The 21757-nt window shown below is 45.5% G+C and overlaps 3 protein-coding genes across 5 annotated transcripts; 2 read left to right on the forward strand and 1 right to left on the reverse strand.

The window, feature by feature from the left end:
* The first annotated feature begins 248 nt into the window (after positions 1–248).
* On the forward strand, positions 249–5921 carry prox3 (prospero homeobox 3). 2 transcript variants are annotated; one of them, XM_062516321.1, is made up of 5 exons: positions 249–561; positions 1800–3569; positions 3887–3998; positions 4526–4726; positions 5058–5921. In XM_062516321.1, coding segments are annotated over exons 1-5 (2274 nt in total). In that variant the 5' UTR covers positions 249–559; the 3' UTR covers positions 5247–5921. The 2 variants fall into 2 exon arrangements, with proteins under 2 accessions (XP_062372305.1, XP_062372306.1); XM_062516322.1 differs by having other exon boundaries at positions 3887–3995.
* An 861-nt stretch (positions 5922–6782) lies between these two features.
* On the forward strand, positions 6783–13105 carry tmem179ba (transmembrane protein 179Ba). Its single transcript, XM_062516310.1, has 5 exons — positions 6783–6885; positions 8407–8603; positions 9177–9311; positions 10042–10120; positions 11182–13105. Exons 1-5 carry the CDS (start codon positions 6790–6792, stop codon positions 11338–11340), a joined length of 666 nt encoding a protein of 221 aa, XP_062372294.1. The 5' UTR covers positions 6783–6789; the 3' UTR covers positions 11341–13105.
* Positions 13099–21385, reverse strand: adad2 (adenosine deaminase domain containing 2). 2 transcript variants are annotated; one of them, XM_062516309.1, is made up of 9 exons: positions 21271–21385; positions 20017–20562; positions 19593–19721; positions 18647–18797; positions 18206–18373; positions 17282–17496; positions 15331–15568; positions 14395–14527; positions 13099–14022 (listed from the first exon to the last, which is right to left on the reverse strand). In XM_062516309.1, the coding sequence occupies exons 2-9, from the start codon at positions 20552–20554 to the stop codon at positions 13912–13914; spliced, it is 1683 nt and encodes a 560-aa protein (XP_062372293.1). In that variant the 5' UTR covers positions 20555–20562; positions 21271–21385; the 3' UTR covers positions 13099–13911. The 2 variants fall into 2 exon arrangements, with proteins under 2 accessions (XP_062372293.1, XP_062372292.1); XM_062516308.1 differs by having other exon boundaries at positions 21227–21348.
* Positions 21386–21757: the final 372 nt, after the last annotated feature.

Genomic DNA, 21757 nt, shown 5'->3' on the forward strand with positions numbered 1-21757 from the left:
TCGGCGATTCACCATGACCGGCCACGCTGTGACGGAGCAACGGTGGCAAAGCAAATTTTTATGAAGTTGATTCTGATTGGAGGAGGCTTCCCATTGCCGGGTTGTTACCCCACGTGGAGCGTGTGTGTGTGTGTGCGCGCGTATGTGTGTGTGAGCGAGAGCGTATAGTGTGTGTGTGTGTGTGTGTGTGTGTGTGTGTGTGTGTGTGTGTTTGTGTGCGTTTGCGTTTGTGTCCGTGTTCGGAGGGAGGGTGTTCCTGTGATGTACGGTGTGGGATGGGGCCACACTCAGATACAGACATCCCTTGTCCGCACCTCTACGCATGTTCTCGCCCACTTTGCAGTTACAACGCGATAGTAAACGAGGATGGGAGATGGATAACGAGAGATAGGACAGATAGCAATAACAGGAAACTCGACAGCGCTTTCCGTGTTGATGACCACCAGGGAGAGGAACCAACAGCGAGAGGGTCGGGGTGACAGTTTAGGTTAGAAGACTATAAAGCTCATTTAGCCACGCTTTGGATTGTCGGACTTCTTGTCGGATTGCTATAGACCACATGTGAGTTTAAAAAATCTACTTTCTAGTTTCTGTGAAGGTTATTTTAGCGTTGTTTTGTCTTTGCGCTTAAAACGGGGTTATCGGTCTCTGGCTATCTATCCATCTGCGACATAGGCTGCGCTTTCATTTTATGAATACCCTTGCGTCAGATGAACGGCATCGGAGTTCCGTCGCAGATGTGACAGCGAGTGAGGAAACCTATAATCTGTTTAAGACAACTTTGTGGTAGCACCTTCCCATGAAAAACATAGTTCGAACTTTTCATATCTCAATTGTTTTTTTTTATATGGTCGATTGTAATGCGCGTGCATCTGATTTTTTTTTCACGTCCGACATTGCTGGTAATCTACTCGTAATCGCACGCCATCTGCGTTGTATTAAATGTGAAGAAGATGATGTTTGAATAATTGATATTAATCTATTTTGGGGCAGGATTATTGAGTTCATTTTGTAACGGAATAATCCCATATGTCTAAATCTCCTCTTTTGCTGAAGTGCCAAAAGAACGCACCGTGATTATCTGTGAAGCATTTAACTTACAGCCAGTTTTTTTTTTTTTTTATCATTTTTGCCTGGTTGAGGACGTCTATCTGCCCTGTGTCTGTCCGTCTGTAGTCACCCAACCATCCTCACCCATTCACGTATCTGAATGACCTACTCAGCCACTCAGCTGTTTGTTTGCATGCAGATGCACAACAGTGTTTAATCGCTGAACTGCCGTTCGGTTTTTTTCCCCATGGCTGCGCATTTCAGTACTTTTTATCGCCACTTCAGCGGTCGGATCATATATGGTCACTGCAAATCTGTCGGCTACTTTCATCAGAACGAGTGTAGTGCATACAATATCAAACAGTTGTACACTAGTGGTCTGTGTTCTGGGACTACAATAATCTCATTAAAAATATTTACTCTCCTTCCCTCCCTCCATCTGTGTATGTGTGTGTGTGTGTGTGTGTGTGTGTGTGTGTGTGTGTGTGTGTGTGTGTGTGTGTGTGTGTGTGTCTGTGAGAGAGAGAGAGAGAGAGTGAGAGAGAAGGGGGGGCCATGGGGAGAAGGTGATAAAATAAACAATCTGAATAAACAGTGGACACAGCTGTCCACACTCTGATAACAGGGGAAAAAAGGCAGAAAGAGTAGATGAGCTTGATAATGCTGAAAAGGTTAGCACAGTGAACTTGAACATGCCTCATGCCATTATTGCCTGTTTTCAACCGTGAACACACAATGTACTTCCCCAGGAATTTGAGAAGTGGAGGGGCAATGGATTCCCCTTCTGATCTGTTCTGTCAGCAGTCGTCCCCCGTGTGCCCTTTCGGCCTCTACCGCAGTCCGTCTGGCGGCGCTCCGTCAGCACCTCGCTACCCGGGAGGCAGCCCGCCGACCTACCCCCTCATGTCCCCTCTGCTGCACCCCAGCAGCGCCTCCCAGAGCTGGGGTGGCTACCGGCAGCGGCCGGGCCTCTTCCAGGCGCCGTCCCTGGAGCAGGAGCTGGAGGAGGACGGCATGGAGGACCCAGAGCAGGAGGACGACGAGCTGCTGGTCAGGGGGGGCCCGGCGGCGGCGGCGGCGGCGGCGGCCATGGCTGGGGGGCCCACCCTGCTCTCGCACCTCTTCCCCGGGGGGGCCAGGAGAGGGGTGGCCCTGGAGCCGGAGGAGTGGAGCCAGGACGTCCTCCAGGTGAAGAGGCTGCGGATGGAGAGCGGAGGCGGTGGTGGAGGGGGCGGTGGAGGAGGGGGCAAGAGGGACGGAGAGGCGCACGAGGGGGAGGACGAGAGGAGAGGGAGAGCGAGGGGCGCGCTGCTGCTGCAGCAGAGGCCGGACGAAGACGAGGGCCGGAGCGGCGGGCCGATGCCGAGGAAAGGCAGCCGCGAGGGGAGGAAGAGGCAGCGGCAGGAGCTGAAGCTTCAGCTGCAGGAGACCCGGGAGAAGCTTCTGGAGCTCCAGAAGAGGGTGTGGAAAGCCTACGACAAGCAGCAGACGCAGGAGGACCAAAGGAGGGACAAGGGAAAGGGCGAAGGAGAGAAGGGCAGGATGGAGGCGGAGGAGATGGAGGAGATGTTTTTCGAGGACGGAGAAGGGGACGATCATTTGTTTAACTCGGAGGACCTTCTTCCCCAGGGCCATCTCTCCTCCAAGAAAAACGCCCGGCAAAACGTCAACGGGGCCGGAGATCTCTCCCCGGACGAGACGGAGATGGACTTGGACGTGGACCTGGAGCAGGGCCTGGACAGGGGGAGCGTGTGGGTCGGCTGCGGCCTGATCCACGGCGAGTGGGAAGGTCCGAGCGGCGGGCAGAAGTTCGCCCAGGCCCTCAAGCAGGAGCTGGGCAGCGCCGTGGCGCGGGTCATCGACCGGGTGATCCGCCTGTACGCCGACGGCGAGAACTCCGCCCCGGCCGGCCTGGCCGCGCTGGTGGTCCACGACCAACGTCACGGCGGGCTCGGCGGCGGCGCCGGGCTCGGACGGAACGCGGACGGCGACGAGCGGCGGAGGCCGAGCGGCGCGGCCCAGGCCCAGTCTCTGGAGCAGGCCGAGGCCTCCTCGCTGGTCGCCGTCGTCGGCCGGCACCAGGAGAAGCGGACCAACGGCTACTCGGGCCTGCCGCCCGGCGGCCACCGCGGGCCGCACCACTCCGGCCCCAGCCTGCCCCACCTCTCTCAGGCCCCCGGCCTCCCGGCGCTGCTGCCCCCTCCGCCGCGCTCCAAAGACCACTTCCTGTCCGGCTTCCCCTCCGCGCCCCCGGCCGTGCCCTTGCCCCTGCTCCACTACACCATGCAGCACCTGTTCGCCCGCTCCCTGTCCAACCTGCCGCTGCACAAGGACTCCCTCCCGCCCGAGCCCTTCCTGGACTTCCGCTCGCACGGCCCCTCGTTCCCCCCGCTGCCCCTGGGGCTGGGGCAGCTCGAGCCCCCCCTCTCCTCCGGCCGCGGGCGAGACGGCGGGATAAGGGGAGGCGGAGGAGGAATGGGAGGGATGGACGGTGGTGACCTCTACCTCGGCGCTGCATCCATATCCTTTTTTTTTCCGGAAGCGGTTGGGATGGGGTTGGGAGGAGATACTGGGATGTACTGATGCACTGAGGGCTTATTATTATGATTATAGGATTGGGAGCAAAACGTTTGCCAAACGCTAGTCAGAACTCTTTTGTGGAGCTCTGGCTGGTTTAATCTAGGATCTGGTCCTCCTCGGCCACTGAATAACCAAAATCACCATTAGGCAAAAGGCCACAATCATGCTCGATCCAAGATGTTTGTGTCTATGTTAGGATTGTACTTAATTTCATGAATGCAACTTGCCTGTCTTTGAAAGTCCTTGACTGTCTCCACTCTCAAGAGGGTCTGTCCCCATGCCACCTGAAGAAAGCGAAGCTGATGTTCTTTTACGCACGTTACCCTAGCTCCAACACACTCAAAACCTACTTTCCAGATGTCAAGGTAGTAAGTTAACCTCATGCGAACGCTGCACAGTTTACATATTACAGATACAAGCTACCACCTCATTATCAATTTATTATCTATTAATTGATGACCTTTTAGTGTAATGACACATGATCTGGCCTACATGCTTTAAATTAACTTCAGTATACACAGCAGCAATTTCCCTTTTTAACATTTCATAACATGTCTTTTTATTACGGCTGAGCAACATGACGTAAAACAACATGATCTCTTAGATTTACTATCACAATAAACTGCTCAGATTTAGCTCTGTGATGCTAAATCCATGATCATTTCCCTTTTAGTTTCAAAATGCCACTTAAAGAAACGAATACCTATGGGATAACACCTCAAATACCTAGTGTACTGTATTATGATGATTATGAAGTGAATTTTGGTCAGTAAGACATTAGAAATATGTAACTTTTTTGAGTTTTTAAATTCACAACGTTTTTAAATACACTTTATAATAATTAATAATACTGACACGTCTCTTTCTAAACTGACCTGTTGTTTTCTTTTCCCAGTTCAACCGTTGCGTCACTTCCCAGCTCATCAAGTGGTTCAGTAACTTCCGAGAGTTCTTCTACATCCAGATGGAGCGCTTCGCCCGCCAGGCCGTCCGAGACGGTGTGGTAGCACCCAGGGAGGGGGGGCTGCGTTTAGGCCGCAACTCCGAGCTCTTCCGCATCCTCAACATGCACTACAACAAGAGCAATGACTATCAGGTACGTGCTTACTGTGTATGTGAGCCCGTGCTGTTAAGTACTTTGTACTACAGTAAAGGCAACTTTTTACTACAGTTTACTACAGTATCAAATAACTAGACATTAGCTGAATTGTATTTTACTTATACTTTACTGCTGAGACAAAATTTGACTCCGATTAATCTTTGCACTCAAGTACAACACTCAACAATAACATAATAAAAAACAGTAAAAAAAAAAGAATTGGGTTAAGTTATGTATAACAATAAAGGAATAAATACAGTATGTACATTTACAAATAAATAAATATTTGGCCAATATTTAATATGGTCATATTCCCACTCATCCACAGGTCCCTGAGCGGTTTGTGGAGGTGTCCGAGCTGGCACTGAGGGAGTTCTTCAGCGCCATCCAGGGTGGACGTGACACTGACCCCTGCTGGAAGAAATCCATCTATAAGATCATCTGTAAACTGGACAGCCCCATTCCTGACAGCTTCCGCCTGCCTGGCTGCCCAGTAGACACGCATCGATCGGTGTGAGGCGTGGGAATGTACACAAACCACCCCCGGGCCGTGTTAAACCACGCACTTGTTTTCTAGGAACAAAAACACTATCACTCATTCTCTTGTATCATTACACCCACACCCACACACACACACACACACACACACACTCTGTACAGGCATGCACAGACCCACACACGTAACCCTTTTGTCAAATGACATTTTGACTCAGTATCTCTCCAAAACAAGCTTATGACCATCTTAAATATAAATGAACAAACAAACAAAAAGGAGCTTAATGCTGAAATCAGTGAAGCTTTTTTTCTCCATTTAGCCCTGCTATAAGAACTACAAACGGGGCCCAAGTATTGAATGTTGAGCTATGGTGTTGCTATAATGGTCTTTTATTCATATGTTGAGTGTTGTGGTCCTCAGAATTTGAGCTTGCACTTTCTATACCTTCAGTGGACGGAGGGGAAAGAAGTTGTTGTATGCTGTTTTGCATCACGTCAGCAAAAGACGCCTGTCTGATAGTTGCATATATTAAGGGCAGTTTGTGATTTGGCAGGCTTTGTATGTTTCAAAAAAAGCACATTTTGTCATATTTGTCAAAAAATGTTTGGGTGTTTCTATTCCAAGTTTTTGAGCCTTGATTTATTTCTGTGAACTTTGATGTGATATGTCTGTGTAATAAACATACATTTTAAAGTGTATGGCTTCTATGAGAGTTTTTTGTGTGCCATCATTTCATTATGTAAATGAACATGCCTTTTAAGCCAGAATTTAATGTAGACATATATTTCAATGTATATTCTCACTTAAATATTGATATGACCATGTAGGCCTAGAGTAAGCATGTAGCCCCTTGTAATAATGTCAGTACAGCCAATACCTCATTTGCAACCACAGGTCATAAATAATAGGTTATTCATGGCCTTATCTTGATGGAACACGATCTCACGCTACAAGTTTCACTATGACTAACGAGACTAGACCCCTTATGAATAAACTCCTTATGGAGATCACTAAAGAGCAGCCAAGTCAGGGCACCTGACTCAGCTATAATCCGTGACAGGGGCTAGTGAACTAAGTCTAACCACCTGACAGTGAACACGAGTTGACAGTGAAAGCTGCATATATCAGATGAAAGACCAGCCTCTCTTCATATAGAGGCAATGTCTGATAAATGAAAGTTTAAAATTGTCCTTGACTGAAGATCTAAGATTATACTAGGCCTACACAGCCAATTAACTCAACAACAAAAATTGTGGGAATTCAAATACACATACACTAGCCTACTTTCCATCCTTGAATTAAAATAATAATAATAAAAAAATACCTATAAGCATACATAGGCTACAGAGTATCTGAAATCAGTAGGCCTAGGCTACACACAAGATAATAAGTAAAATTGAAAATCTGAAGTAGCCTATAACACGAGTTATTTGGCAATCTCGTCAACAGAAGGGGTTTGGAGGGTTAACTCATCCACGAAAACTGTGTCGAAAGCGCGCCGCCGCGACTGTTTATGGTGTGAATAAGAGAAAGTGCGCGCATACATGTGACCCACTGTCCTGCAATGGCGCTTCCGCTGTTACTACTACTGGAACTCGCGTTGTACGCCAGCTGCTTCATTTGCGGGATTGTTACCGCAGCTTTGGTAACAGTTGTGCAGGTAGGCGAAAACACTGCTGTTTGTTGTATTTTTTATTTAGGCCAACATCCTTTTATATTTGCACTTCCTCTTTGAAAGTTGGTCAAGGCATTGGTGACTTGGTACCTTGATGACGAAAGCTTTCAACTTCTGCACATGATCGTGACTGTCCAGTAGGCGAAATTTGAACGTCAATGTCATGTCAAGTTAGATATATAACTAAAATCAAAGCTTTGCACTTATAGTCTAAGCTTAGTTAAGTTTGTTGGCATGTTACGCGCTAAATAACGTGACACAGGAGCTGTGATGGTTAACCGAAACTCCATCTGGGAATACACGGAACTTGCCACTTTACTGAATAGACTTGAGATAAAATAAAGATGACAGTAATAGATGAGCCTCACTATCTGATGTGCTCGGGTTGATGAGATACTTGCTATTGAGGGAGAGGAGATCATACTCTAGCGACGCTGTCAATCGCCGAGGACAATTCGGACCATCATTTCTCCAGTCCCGGTATTCGGTTAAAGCAACGTGATCTCACGTTTAAAAGGGTCGGTATGATACAAGAGAGATGGCCTGTCTAAACAACCGTGAAGTGGTTTATTGTCAGGTGTTTTTCTCAAGTTCGAGAGTAAGGGAAACAAATGTGGAACTATCTTCCATCCCTGATGTGACTCCGCGCTCATGTTCGGTCATGTGACTAGATACCTCCTCGTGCCCAATTAGCTTCTCTTATTGGAGTCAGATGAGACAGGAGCGGGGAAAGTGGCGAAAGTGTAAGGATGACATGTTCGTGTCAGCAGCTTCGCAGGGGATTACCAAAAATGTTTTTCCTTTTGTCTACCATTCCAGTTTTCTTTTCGGACTGGAGCATTCTTACGCTTAAATCCACTCTTACGCACGGCATTTTACATAAAGACAAGGAAATGATCAGAGCAATTATAGCCTAGGAATTTTTCCCAAATAAGCATTTTTAAGTTCACCTTTCTCTTAAGTCATGTTTGTAGGGTAGTCTAGAATAACTCAAACTAAAGCTTTTATTTTTTCTGCCATTTAGTTTCCCTCAAACATGGCCAAGGCCCAAGTAGGCCTATACTTCTGAGCCAAAATGCTATACCTTGATTAAGCCCTAGTCCTGGACTAAAAGTACATTTTTAAAAATTAAAAAACTTCAAATAAGAACTATACATAGGAAAAGCTTTAAGTGTAGGACTGGGCTCAATCCATGCACAGGAAAGCACCCCTCTGAAACAGGAGCCTTATGAAACTAATGAGCTAGGGCGCCGCATCACGGTGGGGGCAAAATTTGGGGTTTTGGGTGCCATTACAGATATGGGAGTGTCTAGGTTGGCAGTAGTGTTACTGTATAGGGACCAAAATCTTTATCTTGTGGCACCCTTCCTTGTAAATGAGCAACACATACGATGCTGTTTGTCAAGGCAAAAGCAGACAAGCAGTTTTACAGCTTACTTCCTTCCCAATGAATGTTTTCAATACCAGGCTTTAATGATTTTACAATCCTCTTATCTTTCTCTGTAGGGCCACAGCGAGGGGAAGTGCTTGCTGTATGGTGAACTAACGTACAACGAATCAGGCAAGGTTATCAATGTGACTTCCTTTAGTCACCCTTCTCTCTGTTACTTTTTGTCGGCCATTTCTGTGTGTGTGGCCATCTTCTGTTTCTCCCTCACCCTCTACTGGGTCTACTCCAGCTGTGTGGATGGTGAAGTCAGGAGGTGAGTGTGCTTTTCCCCGTCAAATTCAGACATGTGAGCTATGTCTATGTGTCCTTAATTATGTCAGATAAACCTACAGTCTTTGCCAGAGGTGTAAAAGTCCAGCTTCACAAAGTAAAGGTCATACCACATATCTGTTCCAACCATTCATTTAATCAGCCGATTTTAATGAGAGCAATTCTTAAGCCAGATATATCTTTTAATTAGTGAAATTACCTGTGTTAAGATCATAGGTAGAATCAATATATGGTAGGATTTTTACTTTCTAAAGCCGAACACCTCTGTTTTTTGCCCATTCATACTGTAACTATCAAAAGCCTTAGCATTGACTGCTACACATTGGACATCATTTAAATTAGGTACTATGAACTGTAATCTGCAGTATATATTTGTAGTTTTAATATAGTTGCAAGGAATACATTTACATGCCCAAGTATTTTTTGAATGCACAAAGTTTGTTTAATCACTGAAGTTTGTCAAGGTCAAGGTCTGAAGTCAGTCAATTCACAAGTTGCTCAGTAAAGAAGAGGTGGATGTCTTGTCTATCTAACCTTCCTCTAAACTGTGCGGCAGTCGAGAGCGGCTGTGGTTGAACGTAACCCTGGGGATGTGCGGAGTCTTCCTGTTCTTCCTGCTCATCAGCGGATGCGTCCTGAAGATCGGAAGAGACAAGCTATGCAAATCTCTGACACAGCCCCTCTTTAACAGGTGAACTTGGACTCCCATCGGAGTAGTTTTGGAACTCTGTTCAAACTATTGTGTGGAAAGTACGGTTTGATTGAAACACTGTTTGTTACTATAGGGACGTTTTTTTAGTTTACTTTATATGTGCCGTCTTTCTTTTTTGGCAGTAGGGTCAGGATTAATAACAGGCAGTTATGAGCAATGAATGAATGAAAGATTTATCCCCTTAACAGTTGACTAAGAATGACAATTTAATTTTTTTAAGATGAATAACACTTAACCATATCTTTAACTCCATCTCTTATAATTTGATAATGTTTGGCGTTAAATAGAAAACTGATACATTTAAAAAGAGGTGTCCCATCTCTGCAAAGATGAGATATCAAAACGATGTATTGGCGTGGTGGGCAATATCGAGGAAGCGTTTTTTGAGAATACAGAACTACAGAAATGGTTTATGGTGTAAGGAGTGGAGTTTTATTCCCTGCACAACGATTGTTCCCACAGGATACCAGTATGCATGCTGTTCTAAGCTATTCGTTAAACATTTCATGGAGAGGAACATGTCCAACAGATGCATTTACAATCCCATCACCTTCGGGAAATACTGTACACATAGTAAATAAAAAACAACCAAATGTTGAGCATAATGTAAAAAAAATCTATCTACAGTGGTGCAATTATGTAGAATCTAAATGAATTACTTTCTTCAATTGTTCACCCGTAAATGCGCATGTGTATACCTGTTTTACAGGTGTGATGTGGCGCAGGACTACCCCTGGGCCCCTCCCTACAGTGGCAGCAAGTTCTACAGCAACCTGCAAAGTGCAGAGGTACAGTACAGCATGCACACGCTATCTACCTCTCTCGGCCTCCTGTCCTCACACTCACCCTGCAGCCAAAGCAGGAACTGTGTCTCATATGCGGGCATGCCACAATAAACACATAACAACTTGGAAAAGCACCACAGGCAGCATGATCGAAGGAAAAAAAAAACAGGGCTATCTGAAGTAGTGCTGTTGTTGCCCAATAAGACAAGAGTAAGCCTTTTAGAGCCAACATATAACAGTTAATACTGAACTGAAGCTTGGCTTGATGATACTGCACATCAAATCGCAGTGTCTGTCAGAAAAAATATATAATTAGCGGATATTTCCTCTAAATTATTCAGTGTTTAATATGTGAGTATGCCACATTTGAGTTCTGTCTGTCTGTTGACCCTTCACTAACCCCGTCGAACAGGAACTTTAATGCTATGCTATGGCAGGGCACTCTTTAGTTCTTTCTCTGGTGGATGGCCCTCGACTCACCCTAGCCTAGCAGGAACTGAGCTGAAGATCATAATACTGTATGCACCTCAACGGCCTGCCATTTATTTCTTTTTATCTTTCAACCACTCTGCCTGTCTCTTCCTTCCTGTTCTACTGCTCTATGTCCCTTCCTCCTGTGCCAAGTTAGTATTTCCTTTCTTTCTTCCTTCCTGCCTTTCTTCTGCAGGTTCTCTTTCTGAGTTTATCGTCCATCCCTCCAACTTCCTATTAGGTCATTAAATGCTAGACGTGTCTGAGTGTGTACTGTTCATTTACGCTCAATTTGACAGATATTAGTAATGGTCATATTAGACATGTCTGAGTGTGTACTGTTCATTTACGCTCAATTTGACAGATATTAGTAATGGTCATATTATCTGTTGGGTATGTTCAGGAAGATATCAAAATATAATTATCACATATATAATTTTGTATGTGGTGTTGCCTGAAGAAATAATGGATTACTACATAACCTTGATTCAATTACATCTCATTTCACCTCAATACGAGCAACTATGAACTGCGTATGAAGTAGAATTGTTGTGCTCTCTCTCTCCCCCCCTCCTGTCCTGGCATTACATCAGACATCGGTCTGGGTGAACTTCTTCTTCTGGCTCATCATCGGAGGCCTGACATTTTTCCAGCGGAGGAAAGGCAGCGCGGAGTATCGCGGCGGCGGAGAGGATGCCGGGGCGACCCCCTCCGAGACCGAGCCCTTCCTGGCTCGCCCTGGCCGACCCTAGTGACCCCCCCGGCACCCCCCACCTGAGCCTCGTTCAGTGACATTCCCTCCTCGCCCCCCGAACCCCACCCCCTCTTCGTGAGCACCAAACGGCTCGTCATCGCCGTGCTCACCCGACGCTCGCGCAGATCTCTTCTCTACGGTGGCGGGGGTCTCCGCGGGCTCAGCTTGAAGGGGGTTAATGTGACACAGGCCGCGGCTGAATCACAGCCGACATCTCTCCGGTTTTCACCCCCGCTGTCGCTGCCAAACTAGGGCCTGTTGCCATAGTTACTGATCTGGGGCTGGCAGTGAGCATAGCTGGCGGCATCAGTGCACCTTAGCTGAGTGCCAGCCCTCTGTCTCTCCACTGACCCAAGCTCACTGGAAACCCTGCACAATTTCAGTGCTCTTTTTTGAAAAACACCACATCATTGATATACTGAAAAACACCACATCATTGATATACTACTAGTGATTTTTTTAAAAGAAGGGCCATTCCATTGAAACATGGCAGCTAGTACTCATCTGTATTTCCATAACAATTTAGGTTATTAAATGGTACTACGTCAACATTTTCTGATGTCGGCAGATTTCCATATGGCCCAAAATAAAGTCCAATAAAGTCATTAATCAGTTCCTTTCCCCCCCCAAAAAAATCCCAACTATTATTACCATACGGTCAGTCTGGGGTTTGCGCTCTGCACAATAACCTCCAACTGCATACACACCGAGTAACTCTCCGTGGTCTGATACGCGCATTTTCTGATGCACATAACCTTGAATTTGACATGTTTTGAAGACAGGACTCCATTACCAATTATATAGGACGGTGCACCAATTATTTTTTCCCTTGTGCTTTTCATGTTAACGTCAGCCTGCCATGTTTTTTTGTACGTTCAATATTTCATATAGGCTGATTAACGACTCCCCCTGCTGTCCAGTCCAGCAACAGTCCAGTGGTGTGGTCAGGATTTCTTTTTTTTTCCTTCTTCTCCTTGAGTGAGCTTCACATACCGTTCTCTTGATGCCAAGGTAGTCTTATCAAGCATCTTGTGTGAAGAGTCTTAATGTCATGAGATGAGAAAAGAAGATAATACTAAAATGAAGGGCAAATAAAATGGCCCACGTTGAAACTATTGATTTCCATCATCAGTCATATTTCTTTTTTCTCTTTAAAAATTATGGTTATATTATGGTCAAATTATTGTCAGGTCTGTTGACTATGTTCAATTGGAAACCTATGTTTCCTCCAGGTGCGATATGCTTTTAACCCAAGTACCGAGGCAATAACAAGCAATTTCCCTTGATGCCTTCATTGATTCTCTGAGACCAGAGGGGTGTGTACTACAAAATGACATTAATGCTATGTAGAGCCTAAAGCCAATTCAAATTTGGCAGTGTTGGCAAACATTTTGTCTTTGAACTTTTAAATTTGAGCATATGTGCATAAACATTTCAAATGTTCTGCTTTAAATAAAAATACCAAGCAGTAATGCAATCGTCACAAACACATCTTTATATTTGGGCTTAACATAGCACTAATCTTCATAGTATTCCTGGCAGGGACTATTTTTTTTAAGCTTGCTTCACTGATGCTGACCTGTTTACCTTTGTTTTCATATGGTTATTTTTTGGATGGATTTTTTTCTTGCACTGACATTTTGTATTGAAAGCCTACAGTAGATTTTACTCGTGTGGTTTTCATACAACCACAATTTTTGTACGGCTGTATATTACAATATCGATGCAAAAAAGCTTGCCAAATAAATGTTGTTTCATTTGGATGTCATGCTTCTGTGTGCAATTGTAGTTCCTACACCACACAAACTAGAGCTTCCATAAACAGTTTTTTTTATTTTCTTTGACCAAGTCAGACACAAACCTAAGTTAGCACTGACGTAACAACCATACATGAGCCAATATATGCTGTGCTTTCCACACCCAGTGAATGTTTGTGTTTGCGTGTCATGTTGATAAATGAGGTGAACTGTCTTGAGGTGCAAGAGCTGGTACAGCAGGACACATACTGAGTCACCAGCTGCTGTGGGCTTCAAAAAAAAAAAAAAAAAAAAAAAGGAATTATGGGAAAGAACCTCGAGTCAGCATTTGGGTTCTCCAAAGGCCTCGTTGTACAGGGGTAGGGTCAAGGCCAAGGGAAGTACTGGTGCAGATCAGAGGATCATTTCCAGGATGGGATCGGAGCATATGGGAGTCAAAATAACAATAGCTGCCTATTTATCGCTGTCCCCTGGCATGATCTAGTGGTTATGGTACAAAAAAATTGCACTTTTACAAATCTCAAATCTCTCAAATAATAAAAAAAGAACAGTTCTTGGATGCTTTGTTTGTTGGTTTTTTTGTTTTCCTTCCTTGAGGTTTAAAAAGATAAAAAAAAATAAAACAACATAAAACTTAACTGACCTTACTAAAAATGTAGCATTGTTCCGCTAGTTGAGAACTTAGAAAAGCTGGATCTGAACATGTAACATAATCATAAATGCAAAACATCAACATGGTCCTCTTAGACATTGTGAAAAGCAAGGTATACAAAGAGGCATCCTTCTCCTACATACGAAAGATGGAAAACTGATCAGCGTTTGAAGCTGTCCACCAGCTGTTTGGAGTTCCATGGTCCGGCGTCGTTTGTACGGAACTGCTGGCTGACCACAGCTTTGGCCTCCTGGTATAACTGAGCAGCCATCTAAAAATACCACCTCTGCATTACTTCCACATGCACACACCCAGAGCTCAAGTTAACACTGGTGCAAGCCACACACACACACACACACACCTATACAGTAAACCTTCAGAGCCGTAATATGATACATATTACACACACAAAACAATAACAGCATTTCCCAAACAGACTTGTACAGCTTACCCCGCATTGATTCAAAAACCTTCTTTGCTGAACAATAATCTGCTCTACCATCGTTATCGAACATGATCATGTGTACAAGGCTAGCATGGTAGCATGTCTCCTGTGCTTTATGATTGAAACAAACACACACACACACACACATAGACACACACACACACACACACACACACACACACACACACACATACATACCTTGGCATTGCTGTAGGAGGCGAATGCTAGCAGGTCCTGCTGGCCTGCCTGGGAGGCCACTTTGCGGAAGCTGTAGTACAGGGCTCTCTTGCACAGTCGGCTTGTGAGGCCGGTGCCGCTCACATACGGAGAGCTGACGGACCACACAGAGAGAGAGAGGGAGAGAGAGAGAGAGAACGAGGGATAGAGAGATCAAAAACAGAGCGCTGACAGATCAGATAGGGCCCTGCAGGTCCTTTTTCACTTCTGAGGAAAAAGCTCAATTTGATGATTTTTTTTCATCCCATCGCTCTTTGTACCTGACCCACTTTCTGAAAGCTGTTTGAATGTGGCGAGTCGCATCTCCGCATAATGGACACAGTACAACCGATCTGGCAGCCTGTGGTTAATAGCTATGGAAATGTTGACCTTGAAAAAGTATGGGTCTTTATTATCAGGTGGCAAACACTAGTTTTGTTACTTTTAAAAAACAAAATACTCATATTTCTTTTTCCATAACACATACGGTGGCAGTCATTTTTTAGACTGAGAGAGGATAGAGAAGCGCTGCACATTTCAGCCATTTTTAGACTAGCATAGGTTTGGCTGTGATGTCAGGTCTCCAAATACATTAAAGAAAATCTGATGTTTAATCAGTATCTGTACAATTTATACGGTACTTATTTAAGTCAAAAAGCCACATGTTCACTACAGTTGAGATTTCATGACGGCTGACACCATCTCATGTAATGTTCAAATCAGTTGAATCCATTCAGTCATTCATTCATCAGTTGAATCCATTCATTCATGCATACATTCAACCTCTGAGTTACATCTTTTTGAGTAAAGCATTGGAGTTACTCCATCCGTGCCCATTTGATACACACCAGGTATTTAGTATTCAGTGTCCTGGGAAAGTTCCGCCAGACACCCTTCAGAAGCAGCCCAGTCACTCACCAGTCAATGATGTGCCCGACGGTGCCGTCCACGATCTCGATGCTGCTGTCGCCACGGCTCCAGTTGATGCTGAGGTCCTTGCATCTGTCCGAGGGCAGCAGGGGCCCGATGTTGTCTCCGGGCAGGAAGAAGATGCTGCTGGCCTTGTAGGGGTGCGGCAGCGCGTCCTGCCAGCCGTCGCCCAGGCGCTTGTTGATGGTGTCCGACACGTGCTCATAGTAGCTGCTGGACGCCCCCGCTGTGCAAATGACGACAAGGTCCAGGTTAAGACATTCAAAGGATTCTTTTAATCAGGCAGGATAGCGGGCAGGACTGGAAAATGACCCGGGTCAGACGCGTACCCAGGTCCTCATGGGTACATGGACCAGAAATAATGGTATAGGTGCTGTAACCAGCTGCGTAACAGCGTCACCTAACATTCCAAGGATTCTGACATCCAATCACCTATATTGTAGCCTGGCTATCACCAGACTAAGCTAAGTCTTTTAAGATTGAACAATAGTCTGGGGAGTCTGTGCTGTATTTCTGCTGCACAAGAGGCATGATCAATGGGCATAGTTCAAATGACTCTGGACACATTTGGATGGTCCTTCGACCAATTAGACTATCCATCCGGAAGCACTTGGTGGATAAGCCAATTTGTGATTGGTTCTAGCAAACGTGGACAGGAGGCAGGAGAGATACTGTAAATGTGAAGGTATCCTGTCTGAGCTGCAGGGCGAAATCCAATCGCCTGCAGATCAGACTGGGTTTACACAGTCTACCTAGATTGTTTTTAGTTAGGTAAGCTCTTCAGGCATAACCAGCTGAGTGGCATATGTTAGGAAGCTGTAGCCTGGCAACAAGCTCGAACCAAGTCTAGGGAAATTAGATGTGCTGCCCAGACCAACATCCCTAACCTAAGTGTGTGCACTAATGTGGCAGTCAGTGTGTACGAGCTAATAGTGTATGAAATGCAAGAGGACACCAGCTTACCGCCACGTCCTGGACCAGCCTGCGCATTGCCTCCTCTAGGCGACCAGCCCACGCATTACTCCTACTTCCCACAATGTTCATGAGTGGGGAAAACCCCAAAACAAAGACAAAACAACGAAAAATGGGCCCAAACACAAAATACATCCAAGGGGAAGAAAGGGAAATGCACAACAGGTCCAGGGTGGAAACCATGAGGTGCTGGTAGGCCCCGAGCAGGCCTGTCCTCATGCCAAACCAAGATTCCCCCATTAAAGCTGCTTCATGGCTTTTGTAGCTAGCTTACAGCTACCAGGTCAAAGAAGCAAGCTGGTGCCCCCTTGTGGATAGGATGTGTTTGTGAAAGTGTGCTGTCTAACTGAGTGCAAATCACAGGCAGCACATCACATCGTAACACATACCAAAATACTATAACTGAAACAAATACACTAAAACTTCCGAAATATAATCGAACTGCATTATTGCCCAACCCCTAAACTCCAAGTTCTACTCTGCCATTTGAGTGACTTCATACTTTCACATCCTAACATCAACTCTACAACACAGCATTGGTTAGTTAGAGCCTTAAGACCCTAAACATTCTCAAAGGAAGTGGTCATATATATTTCATGCTTTTTGCCTCACGTAGGTAGAGATGGCGTCTGCGCCTATTGTCTAAAAATGTTGGTTATGCCCGGTGTAGTGGAAAAGTAGAGACCGCTCTCAGGGGCATAAATGTATACAAAACTGTATTGGAAGTGCCGAAAGAGCATTACAGGCCATAACAACACAAACAAAAAACGGCAAGCGTATCGGGCCTAGCCCATTATCAGTGTCTCAATTTTAAAACACGTCACCAGGCGCTCAGGCTTCCTATAGGCTGATGCTTTTTGCCTCAGACATGAGTTGAGCCAGACAGGAACTGTTTGAATGTTTCCCCGTAGAGATGCATTATGTTGCTCTATCTTGTCAGTAATGAAGGATCTTTGGTTGGTCTTACCGAGGGTCACACTGGTAATGTAGAGTGGCTGGATGAAGTGGCTCAAGAGCGCCCCCTGCACTCCGGTGGCGGTCCAGCGGGTCAGCTTGTCGCTGTCGGCCATGCAGCAGATGCGGGCCGCCCACACGCTGATGGGCACCAGCGACGCTGGCACCAGGGAGCCTTTGGCAAAGCAGTTCAGCTTGAGGGACTCGTAGTTGCCACTCTTCAGCTTCCTGTGGACCAATGTGCGGACCAATGACACATTACTTGGGTGAGAAAAGGCCCCAAAGAGTAACCAACTCCTGCAGATATCTCAGTGAGAGAAAACGTATTAAAAGTCGAAACAGATTGATTTGTGTTACAGCTAATGTAGGTAATATCGTTTTAAAAATAACATCATACATCCAAATAGCCATATATTAATTATGTTTATAAGAATGCAACATCTCCTGGGCTTCTAAATTAGAATCTGAAGATATATTTTCATGGAAAACATATCAACACATTCTGAAACAACAGAGACATTCTTAAATACTTCATAAGAGTCCAGCATCTTTGTATGCCAATAACTTCCCATGTGCATAATACTACGTATGAATATAGAGGGGGCAGTTTACAGGAACTGGTAACAGCATGTATCTATGGTAGCTATCTATGATGGCTAGCAGTATCTATTCTACAGCATAACTAAACTGTATTGTATCAGAGACTTTGTATGTCACAAACCGCCTACTTACACACTTAAAATACTTAGTTCAAGTATATAATGCAGATATTGGGACAACACTAAGCATCAAAAAGTGGCCATAATGCAAGTAAGTGCTCAGTGCACACTGTACACTGACAAAATAATGCAAGTAAGTGCTCAGTGCACAGACAAAAAGTATGTGGTTTGAGACACAGAATTTGAGTATAGTTGTACTGCATAAACTGGGGCCTTACATCAAAGGGCACTGGGCGGCTCCTTTAGGAGTCTGGTTGGTGTAGAGGTGCAGGTAGATCTTTGGCTTGAGCTGAAGGGGCATCCCATCGGCTGGCCTCTCGAATATGGAATGGCGACTCACATGCGGATCCGAACTGTAGAACAGCAGGAGCTGTTTGTATATATATCTGGAAACAAATCAATAAACAAATCATGTTCAATTCAATGCTCAATCACCTCAACACTCATTCATCTCTCCTTTCCCCACTTTAGGCTCGCGACTTGATCTGTCTGTTGCTTTGTTACCTCGAGACAAGTGATTTTAATGACCCTCTGAAAAGCTGTAATTACTTGGCATGTGACAGAGAGAGAGAGAGAGAGAGAGAGAGAGAGAGAGAGAGAGAGAGAAAGAGAGAGAGAGAGAGAGAGAGAGAAGACGAGGTTGGAAGTGGAGGCGCTACCTTTTGAGAGCTCGGCGTGCGATGATGGTGGCGTGGCAGTCGTGCACCAGGGTGCCGGTGAAGGACAGCCAGCCGGAGCTGCAGCTCTGCCCCGTACCCAGGGCCACCACCTCGTACAGCTCACTCTGGCGGCCTCCTGCGTCAGTCACCACTGCACACACACACACACACACAATAAACGTACAGATACTTTATTTACACGCACACACACAATAAACTTACAAATCTCTATATTACATGTACACACACACACACACAATCAATCTACTTCCCACACAAACTTTGCACACATCAGTGCACCGGCCTCTTGCATCAGTAACCTCTACAACACACACACACAAAACCTTTATCTCTGTCACCAACACCCTCCACCCACACACACCGCTTACAGCTCAATGCATATTTTCACCAATTTTCTTTCGTCCTCTATTTCTCTCTCACTGAGGCATAGACACCCAAAAAGACACACACACATTTTACGGTTCATTGCCTACACGTTCTGCATCAGTAACCTCTAAAACACACACAGACACACACATCATGACCCCCCATACACACATTCTCTCTAAAAGCCAGCTGCACTGGCTTCATGCATCACTAGCTTCTAGAAAAACACACACAGATTCCCCCTCACACTGGACTCTGCACTGGTGTCCTGCTGGACTCGTCTCTACACATAACAGCCATGGCAAACACATGCACTTTCATTCTAACACGCTCACAAATCTACATCAATGTAAACACACCCTCCCTCTCCTAACAGGCATGCTGCTTGAAACATTGCCTGCCCCCCCCCCCCCCCCCATCCCCAAAGATAATGGTCAATATGTTCTATGCGGGCCCTAGGATTTGCTCTAGCTTTCCCTGCCTTATGGCGCCCCTGTGTCATGCATGATATGCCATGTAATAGAGTAGACAATGGAATGACAAACGAGCATCGACTGACGTTTCTCCAGTACGAAGGCGGCCACACAACTCTTTGTGCTCTTGTACTCTGCGTGGTTCTTCAGAAGCTCGTCCAAGCACACGCTACACACCGCCGCCACGCGGTTCTTGTGCCAGTCAGCCACATTCACTGGAGGCAAAGAAATGATAGAATGAGACATCCCTAAAATTCAACAAACAATCGAGAATACAGAAGAGGGTATAGCACCCATGTCAATACACATGATCATGACAGAGGGCAAATATGTGCTTTATTAATACACATAGATGCTCATCTACAGTGTTAGATTATGTGTCTGTAACAGTGAGCTACAGAGGTGATGCATACCTCTCATGCAAAGCTAAAATTCTGATATGATGAGCATCATCATCCCATTTTTAACACGTCCAAGTCAAAGGGGGGGGGGGAACAATCACCTGCTCACCTTCACTGATCTGGTCTCCCTTTGGAGAGAAAGCAATGGCGCTTTTCTGCTCAGGGCAATCACCCTGCTCATACACTCTCACAGGAGATGAGGGGGACGGGAGAGAGTAATTGTCGCCGGAGTCTTCGTCTGAGTCCTCCTCCTCCTCATCCGGCCAGACTGGGCAATGAGGGGCTTTGGGGCTCCCCTCCAAAGATACCAAGCCCGGCAGCTCGGGGCTCTTGACGCTAGCCGTGTCCGAACACTGCCCCGTGGAGTCCGACTCCTCCATCATCAGTGGGGCTTCTGGCTCCAGGAGGTCCAGGAGTGGTGTCAACGACATGGGCACGGGGCAGTCTGCGCCACTGAATGCGTCATACTCCTCCCTGCTCTCACTGGCAGGTTGCCTGGTGGAGGTGGCAGGGGTGTGGACCACTGACAGGGCCCCTCGGCCCATCAGTCGCCTGGGCTGGAGTTCCGAGGCTCCGCGCATCACCAGAGTGGCAGCTATCCTCCTCTTGGTGCCACTGTCTCCGCAGCTATCTCTGAGATCTGACATTCTGATTTCTGCAGGAGCATGGCATGAATGTCAAAGTTTGTCACTTTACCTCTGTTCAACTATTCCTGATGCACTTTTATGGCGTCTACATTCTCTTACTAAAGCAATATAGTTCCCCAAAAGGAAATCAGCATACAGACCGTTGGACCTCAGCCGAAGTGCATCACTCATTAGTAAAATATTTAAAAACGAATGTATTTTTATGTAGTTCTAACGACTTGGGATGATACACTACCGCAATATGATAATTAACTGTCGTGTTAATAAGATTGTTGTGACTGCAAAGAGAGGAAGTAAGTAAGCACTGTAAGCACTGTGAGCATTCAGTGCATCAAGCTTGAAGCATGGGCTAAGTTAGTTAGCTATTCCGTTCCCATTACCATGGCTGTTGACAGGATATGTTATGACTAGTCAGCTATTGTTTTCTAAATAAGCTCTTTATGTCACAACAACTTTTCAAGTTTTTCGACTATTGTGATTGTGTTCCTAATTATTAATGTTATCTGTAATTTGCTAGCTAAAATACCATCGAAAATGCAATGCTAAAACATGACTGCGGGCTAATGTGACTTGCGTTAGCTATCCAGAAATTATCTGATGCGATAACCTTTACAGTCTGACTCAGAGAAGCTTTCATTTAAAAAAATTAATTCAGCCATTATTGCCTTTTACCTTCACCGATAATTCTCTGAAATTAAGGAGAAAGTGCAACTTGCCGCTCAAGCACGTCCTACCGTCGAAGTTCTACTCCTCAAGCGTAACGTTAATTGAATGCCATTGGTTGATGACTAGAGAGATGTTCGTGAGAGAAAGGGAAAGCGTGGCCTGCGTAGACCTCTCCTATGCCAGCTAGTCTTGCAGCCAAATGCTGTAATTTAGATGTAGGCCTACCTGGTCGGTTTGTTGCTGTTTCTTTGCCAAGAGGTAACTCAATAAGGTAAGAGAGCACTCGGTGATATTGGGCATTTCTCGATAAGCCTTTCCTGTCTAATATGCTGGATAGGCTATAGGCTATAACGTTCCCAGATGAATACTTACATTAGGCTACTGTAATACTGGCATGTATTACAATCTATAATTTAATGTTTCGACATGTAAATTAGGTAGTCTATCATCCAATTAAATACTAAAAAAACTGAAGATTGAAAGTCAGGTTCAAAATCACCTTTTCATTGCCATATATTGGAGTGTTAGTTGATATCA

This window comes from Sardina pilchardus, chromosome 16, assembly GCF_963854185.1.
Source record: "Sardina pilchardus chromosome 16, fSarPil1.1, whole genome shotgun sequence".
In the NCBI taxonomy this organism is placed as follows: domain Eukaryota; kingdom Metazoa; phylum Chordata; class Actinopteri; order Clupeiformes; family Clupeidae; genus Sardina; species Sardina pilchardus.